This window comes from Microtus ochrogaster, chromosome 16 (assembly GCF_000317375.1).
Source record: "Microtus ochrogaster isolate Prairie Vole_2 chromosome 16, MicOch1.0, whole genome shotgun sequence".
Lineage (NCBI taxonomy): Eukaryota > Metazoa > Chordata > Mammalia > Rodentia > Cricetidae > Microtus > Microtus ochrogaster.
The window spans coordinates 42,451,061-42,459,476 of record NC_022018.1 but is presented as its reverse complement, the minus strand read 5'-3'; the positions used below and the strand labels follow the sequence as shown (position 1 = coordinate 42,459,476).

Here is an 8,416-nt window from a genome sequence, read left to right as displayed (position 1 = left end):
GTGCGCCACCACCACCCGGCCAGACTCTCTTATTAGCTTCTAAAATTCTTCTTAAGAAACTGAAACCATGCAAACACAACAACTTCAATGGGAATATTCATCATCGCATGTTTCATCCCTAATCTAAAGCCGCAAATGTCCATCAACTGTGGTACCATTCCAAATAAAAGGAATAGTTCCGAGCCATAAAAAGAGATGAAGAACTGGGTGTGGGAGCCCTTGGGTAGAGGCAGGAAGATCAAGAGTATAAGGCCAATCTTGGCTGGCTGCATAGGGCATGGGAAGTCAGCCAGTGTTATACAAGGTCTGTCTTACCACCTCCCCTACAAAAAACTAAAAAGAAAGACCAAGTTCAACTTGTGGAAAGTTAATACCATTTTTTAAAGACAGATGAGAAGAAAGGACTCAAGTGAATCCGAGTACTTAGGAGGCTAAGGCAGGAGGATCGCAAGTTCCAAACCAGCCTAAGCTACATAGCATAGCCCTATTTCAAAACCCCTAGGGCTCGGGGAGTAGGTCAGAGGTCATGCACTTGTCTAGAAGGGGCAAGGCCATGGGTTCAATCCCTACTACCAAAGACATAAACAGATAAGAGGAAATGAACTAGGTGCACAGAACATGCCACAGTAGACATGAAGCGTGGAGGCGACTCCCAAAAGTCTACACGCTAAATGAGGACACTGTACAAAACCAGGGACAGAGAGCAGGCTGGCCAAGCAAAGGCTCTGCTTTTGGACAACGGTGGTTTCTAGTGGCATTTGAACCAGCGAATAGGAAGGCCACGGGCAAGGATGCTGACACACCTGAAGTCTATCTGTTTGTCTATCTTCTGCCAGCGGTCCGTCAGCTGCATCACTTTCTCGCTGAATTTGCCCAGGTCCAGGTCGTAGAGTGGATACTGCTGTGAAGACTGGGCATGGATCTGCTGGGCCTTCTGCAGCTCTGTCTTCATGGTGGCCAGCAGCGACTTCTTCAAGTTCAAGTCATTTTTTATTTTCTGCAAATTAAAAGGGGAGGGGGGGGGAGTTCATACAAGTGAATCTCTTTCTCCATTGCGTGCCACCCCCAAGCCACTGTTTATTTTGTTTACTTGTTTACCTATTTCTGGTGCTGAGGCAAATAGCATCCTAACACTCACCACAGAGCTGCATACTGGCTCATATCACTAACTGTGAAAGAGGAAGGCCTAGGGGTACAGCCCGGCCTTGGAGCAGGAACTTCACAGCCACAAGGCTCTGGGCTTGATCCTCAATATCTCAAAGACAGTAGTCCCTCTGCCTCTGCCTCTCAAGTACTGGGATTTCAGGCATGATCAACCACATTTGACCGAGAGGTCCCAAAGGGAAGAAGTCATTCTAACTCTGCGCTCTCTCACCAATTTCCGCCACAAACCACTTCTATGCCCATCCACTGACAACAGAGCTCCCTGTCGGCGACCGACATCAGTCACATGTGGCCAACGAAAGCAAGAAAGTTTCGAACCCCATAGTCCTAGGTGCACCTATGGATAAAACATGGGCTGTGGGTGCGTCAGGTGCTGCACACCTGTAATCCCAGTGCTGGGAGGAAGAGGCAAGAGGATCAGGAGTTCTAGGCCAGCCTCAGCTACGCACACTGGTGCTTTTGAGACCAGTGTAACATCCATGGGGTGATTTCTTTACAAAGAAACAAAAGGTGTGGATTTCAGCCTGTAGTGATATGTCATCGCCAACTCACCAATTCTATCAAACAGACCACACAAATACATGATGCTGACCCTACAAGGAACCAGACCCAGGGTATATGGGCTCTATCCTGTTCATTTTCCTATAAGCCTATAATTATACAAAAAAAATAAAGTATATTTTCAAAGAGTGAACTAAAATAAAAAACACTCATGAAAATGGAGTGAGGTTTTGCTGCCGAGGGCCAAGTTCCCTGTTACTTCCCGGAGGCCAGGTCACAGCTGCGACCCCTGTGTCACCTTCAGTCCACAGCGGTAAGCCTCCACTTTATCCAGGTCCAGACAGACAGTTTCCTCCTCCGTCAGCCTCGCTTCGTAGACCTTCAGCATGTCTTCTGTTTGCAGGACAGCCTGGAGAAGAGCTCTCACAGAGCACAGGCTGGAAAGAGCAAGAGAGGCGAATAAAGTTCCCAGTGACATCATGGGGGGCAGGGTGACGATCAGCTCTCATCACTGTTCAGGAGACAGGACGATGCTCACGCCTCAGGGAGTCTATAAGGCACAAGCTCCAAAAAGCCAAGCACATACAACAGATGAAGTCCGGCAAGAATGAAGCCTAACAGGGCTGGGTTGGGGATGTGGCTCAGCGAGGGAGCAGTCACACCGGATCCCATTGCACTCCCACCCACACCAGGGAAGGCAGAAGAAAGCTTGAAAACACAAACTATTCTTGAGGTGATATTAGCCATCCTCACCTGTTTAAGTAGCCATCTGTGACACCGTTGATATTTTCCAGCTTCTGGAACAGTCCGAATATCTCGTTCTGCAAATAGCAGTATTTTTCAGACCCTCGGAAGTTGGCGAGCATGTCTTTCAGCTGATTGAGAACCTCGGCGATGGCTTGTGAGTCATTCTGTACGCTCTGTCGGAAAAGAAGGGAAGCGCATCTCACTAGCTGTGCGATTGTTTTTGACTCATTTTTGTCACGCGCCTTTAAAGTCTGCAGCATGCTGTACTGCTCTGCATATGAATATGCATATGTATGTATATGTATACCATATATATATATGATAATAAGCATATATGCAAGTAACATGGCAGGTGCCTGACAGGTATGAGCACCCAAAGTCTAATCCCTCAGCAACATTCAATGAGTATGTTATCACCCACAGTCCCCAGCTGCATGCCAGATCTCGGACTTAGCTTACGGCAAGTGTGTAGCCTCAGACCTACATCTCCTGACTCCCTCCATGGCCCCAACCCTGGTCATCGCTATCCATCTGTTTCTCTGTGTTTGACTCCTTTTTAAACTGCACATGTACGTGAGATCACAAACTGTTTGTCTTTCTGCACTTGGTCCATAACACTCAGCGTAGCATCCCTCAGGGCCACACAATTCTCAGTTTTTCTTTCTTCTTTAAAACTGAGATTTTAAAACTAATATTCCATGTTGGGCGGGAGAAATGACTCGGGTTAGGAGCCTGCACGGCTCTTGCAGAAGACCTGAGTTAAGTGTCTACAACTTCAGCTCTAGAGGATCTGACACCCTTTTCCGTGGGTACCCATACTCATGTGCCCATGCCTCTCTGACCTTGCCACAATTTAGAATAAATACATATTCCATAATGTAGCAATACCACAAGTTTAGCAACCTGCATACACACACACACACACACACACACACACACACACACACACACACTGCACTGTAACTGTGTGATTTTTTTGGGAGGGTTGGGGACTGGGTTTCTCTGTGTAGTCCTGGCTGTCCTGGAACTCACTTTGTAGATCAGGCTGGCCTCAAACTCACAGAGATCTGCCTGCCTCTGCCTCCCAAGTGCTGGGATTAAAGGCGTGAGCCACCACTACCCAGCAGTGATTCTTTTTTTTTTTTTTTTTTTTTTTTTTTGGTTTTTCGAGACAGGGTTTCTCTGTGGTTTTGGAGCCTGTCCTGGAACTAGCTCTTGTAGACCAGGCTGGTCTCGAACTCACAGAGATCCGCCTGCCTCTGCCTCCCAAGTGCTGGGATTAAAGGCGTGCGCCACCACTGCCCGGCCCAGCAGTGATTCTTAAGATTAGGTTTTAATCTTAAAACCTTCTCTAGTGTAGCAATGGAAAGCAAATACACTTGCCTGTAAACATATAAGCCATAAGGCCCCGTGGACTCAGGAGATTAACACAAACAGATCCTACCTTGAGTTCGTTGATTTTCACTGTGATGTGATGTGTGGAGCCTTGGTCTGTGAGCAGGAGATTTTTAAGTGTCATCCTGCCCTCGCAATGCTCCATCTGCCTGCGGATCTTCTGCAGCTCCATCAGCAGCCATGTCTCCTGCTTGTCATTCTCTCTGTTGGTTTCGATTACTTTATTGTGGTTGACATCTTGGCAGGAGCCCACATGGGTGATTTCTGTCTTGGTGACTGTAAAAACAGATTAGGACCATAAATACAACAGACTGCCCAGCTGGCAAGGTGCTAGGCACCTCAGCTGTAGAAAAATATGCCTACTCCTCATGACTTAATTCTAGAACTCTGGCGTACAAAGTATTTTCTATATCTGCCATTTAAAAAATAAGGCTTATTGTCCCCCAGGTACTGATGTGCTAGAGGACTGGGCCCTAATGAAGGGGAGCCTTTGAGAGGTGGACCTCGCAGAAGACGATTAGATTATGAGGGTACCACACTCAGCAAGGATGAATGCCTATCTTCTGGGTGTTGGTTAAGTTACGGCACTGACTAGTCCTCAACAGAATCAATTATTCTAAAGGCACTCCAGGCTTTCAGTCTTCATGTTACTGTTCTTCTACTTCTCTGTTGAATTATGACAGAGCCCCAGGCTCTATACTGTCCCCCAGCCTCCAAAGTAACGAACTGACAAACTTCTTTTCTTTACAAACCATCCGACTTCAGGTGTTTTGTTCTATCAACACAGGGCATGCTAAGCATCTTTCAGAGGAACAGCTTTACACAACACTATGTAAGTGACCGAGAAAAGGCGGTTCCAGGCTGACCTGTCTGGTGCTGGGGGTGGCCAGGAAGCTGAATGACCAGGGTCTGATAATGCTTCTGAGCATCAGTGAACTGAGACTGCATCCTCCGCTTGTCATCGTCCCCAAACATCTCCGAGCCTTGGCTGTTTTTGATGAAATCTTGGTAATGGAGCTCGAGGTCTTCGATGGTCTTCATGTAATCCTCCTGTCTCATGGTTTTCAGCTGGAGGTGAATAAGGCACGGTGAGCTGAGAAGGTATGAATGTTCTCATATCCCCATGCAAGAAGAGGGCAAGGCAGCACTCATCACAGGCCAACTAGGATGAAAAAGGGTTTGGGGCTTCATTCCCTGTGGCTAAGGGGCACAGCAGTAGTTTGCCAGTGGCTTTTCCTTCGCAGGATATTTTTCTTCAAACAAAATATTATGCAAATAAAGCTCAATGAAGCTCCGCCAATCCATGAAGAGAAGGGGGCTCCGGGGCCCTCAAGCTTCCTAGCCTGTTCCCTTCTCACTTCTCATTTCACTAAGGGAGTCCCCAACCCAGTGCTCTGCCAACCATACTGTAAGGACCTCTGACTTAGGGGAATGCTTTTGGAGATCTTCCAAGAATCATCCTGACTTCCCCCTCTGCAATGTTTCCGTGGATAGGTATTATTGCTGGGTCCTAATGGACCTCCATACCCATCATCTTTAGGGAGCTAGGGACCCACACTGTCTTTTTCCATAGGTATTTGTGGCTTTTCAGGTCACTACAGTGAGTGTTTCTGTTCATCTCATAACCAGTCATGTGCCAATTCCTTCCTATTTTGGGGCACTAGCAGAAGCACCCAAGGCTTCCCACATGCTAAGCAAGCTTTCTACCCCTGAGCCCCACTCCATTCTGCATGGCACTGAACAGACCAGTCCTGTGGAAGACCAAGAGGCCTCCTGTGGGGAGACACAAAATCCTCTTTTGTCCAATGAATCGCCAAGCAGCGAGGAACCCTTTAGGCAGCCCCGGGGACATACCTTGGCAATAGTCATAGCCCTGATCTTCTCAATGTCAATCATGCAGTAATGCCAAGACACCAGGCTCTTCATGTTGATGTACAGCTGGTTCCACAGAGCCAGGATGGCTTCATAGTACTGCTCGATCCTGGAAGGCAGAAAAGGACGACACTCCAGCCCAAACCGCCCAGAAATCTAAACCAAACCTTAGGAAGCGATCATGTAATTTTTAAACTGTCAACACATCAATAGATTCAGACTCATCTATTGCCCAGAAGTAAATTCTCAACTTTATCTACAGTCTGTATCTATAGTCTGTATATGACTACATAGATCATTTAAATCATTCTGGTTGAGACAGGCTATCTCATTTTTTGGTTGTATTGACTGCTTAGCAGTGTTTTGACTGGTAAGTGGCTCAAATGCTGACCACCCCTGAACTTGACAGGAGAGGGAAGGATGCGTTACCCAACACTCCCCACTCTGTGTAAGTCTCAAGATTTCCCAACTAAAACATTTGAACGAATCTGCTGCAGACAGTCCATAAAATGCAATGTTCCACCTGCTGGTGAACAAATCCTGACCTGAGGGGCGTAACTATACACGAAACAGCTAATTTGCTAGAAAAGGGAGGAACTTGAAAACAGCAGCTTCAAAGGGTGTGGCAAGTGTCACTCACGCCTGCTCCGGCTCCTCTAAATGGTCAGACATTCTCTTAGATCCGTAATAAAAGCTTCAACATAACTTACAAGACACAGTAAAGGCGACTCCGTTAAGTTCCCTTTCTGGGGGACGATGACAGTAAGCAGGCAGGGCTTTAAGCATCTCGTTTGGGCACAAGCACTCTCCCCACCCCCACCGTTCAGTGCCACAGCTGCTAGGGACTTCAGAACTTACTTGCAAGAAAGGTCCACAGCCAGTGGGTTTGGAGGAGGGATGATCAGGCCCACGGAAGGAACGAGCATGTCGACGCCTCCGGGCCCCGTCACATACCACTTGCTGCGCTCATTGTTGTCCTTCAGGATACATTCGTCCCCTTTGTGGACGATTTTCTGCCAGGCAAAGAAACAGGGATGAAAAGGAAGCCACGGATACCGCGGACACTCTCACGCTTGCTTTCCGCCATCGTGACTCTCCCTAGCAGAATCTGTGTAAATAATACACGTGAGCCAAAGGGGGCCTCTAAAAAGTTAGCTACATCCTAAGTGGAGTTAGAGAAGGAAACTCTTCAAAGATCGCCCAGGAATGGGAGAGAACCTCTTCCACAAGGCGAACCCTCATCATATCTTCTTCCTGTTTTGAGGTCATGCTTTTTATGTTAGACTTTAATATGGGGGGTGGGGGAAGGGTCACTCATCTCACTCACTTGCTCTTAAGTTTTAAAAATAAAAACACCCTCGCATTAGTCTGTTAAAGAATCAACCTTCTAAATGAACGTCTGCCAGGCCTGTAATTCCATCTACTCATGAGGCAGGGCAGGAGGGGTACAAATTCAAAGACTGCCTGAGATATGAGCAAGATTAAAGATAACCTGGTCCTTTTAACAAGATCATGTCTCAAAATAGTAGGTACAAAAAGACCTGGACATATGTGACTGCCTCCATGTGTGGGGCCCTAGGTTTAATGGCCAATACAATAAAATAAATAAATTAATTAATTCTATTAACTAATTCCAGCCTCCCCCCCCCCCTTTTTGAGGCAGGATCTCACCGTGTGGCCTGGACTGGCCTGAAACTCATTATGCAGACCAGGATGACCCTGAATACAGAGAGCCTCCTGTTTCTGCCTCCAGAATGCCGGGATTAAAGGCTTGCAGCCCCACACCCAGCTCTATATGACTTCTTAAAATAGGGGCTAGAGGTACAGCTCGGAGGGTGACAAGATGTTTGTGTAACTGTGACTCCAAGCACCACAGAAGAAACTATACTTTTTTTCACCTCATATTTTGATCTGATCTTTTTTTTTCTCCTTTCCTTTTCTTTCGTGTGTGTGTGTGTGTGTGTGTGTGTGTGTGTGTGGAGGTGGGGGTAATTGCTTGAAACAAGGTCTCTCTCTGTACCCTGGTCTGGCTTCCAATCTGAGGGAATTCTGTTCCAGCTTCCGAAATGCTGGGGTGACAGGTGTATGCCACCATGACCAGCCCAACTTACTTCTTTCTCACTACACAAGTTCTTGAACATTCCACAGGGAAGACCAGACTCCTGTTTCATAAAGCTCACCTAACCAGGTAATCACATCTTGCTTCTTAGATCCCTCCTATTCTTATTGTAAGAAAGCAGAATGGTGGGAGTCACACAGACAAGAACAGAGACTAGCCCCTCTCTCTGTAAGCCTGTGCTTCTCAGGGAGCCTACAGGACTGGCGTGATCCAGAACTGTCAAGAACTTGCAGGAGCAATGATGGCGTCACTTCCCACTTCCATTTATCTTGTCTGAAACTTAAAGATGGGGGCGATCACAAATAAGTAAGTTCTAGGTATCTCCAGAAGGAAGTGGTCAACCTTAGAAAGATTCTAAACCTTCGGGATAACCGTCGTGCAGGTGAGGGGTGATACACGCTCCACATAGCATGAAGCTTTGCCTTCCTCCCCCAGCACCCAAAGAAAGCAGCTACTGTCCCGAGTCCTGACAGTCCCCAGAGATTCAGCTAAGCTGCTGCATTTGTTCAACATGAGATTGCTTTATTTAGAAAAGACATGACCATGATGCCTATTGAAACCAAGATTAGTTTTGCTCTCTTGACTGACGAAAGCTCAGGTGAAGAAAGGGAAGGCTTT

The 8,416-nt window shown here is 47.0% G+C and overlaps 1 protein-coding gene across 2 annotated transcripts in view; it reads right to left on the bottom strand.

Moving 5' to 3' along the window:
- The window catches only part of Dsp (desmoplakin), a 47,232-nt gene that overhangs the window by 11,106 nt on the left and 27,710 nt on the right, over positions 1-8,416 (bottom strand). For both annotated transcript variants that reach the window (XM_005355056.3, XM_005355055.2), the window contains exons 12-18: positions 6,538-6,692; positions 5,662-5,788; positions 4,674-4,875; positions 3,857-4,083; positions 2,419-2,585; positions 1,964-2,102; positions 804-997 (exon numbers count right to left, since the gene is read on the bottom strand). In XM_005355056.3, coding sequence (XP_005355113.1) covers positions 804-997; positions 1,964-2,102; positions 2,419-2,585; positions 3,857-4,083; positions 4,674-4,875; positions 5,662-5,788; positions 6,538-6,692 — 1,211 coding nt within the window. The remainder of the gene's footprint in view (positions 1-803; positions 998-1,963; positions 2,103-2,418; positions 2,586-3,856; positions 4,084-4,673; positions 4,876-5,661; positions 5,789-6,537; positions 6,693-8,416) is intronic.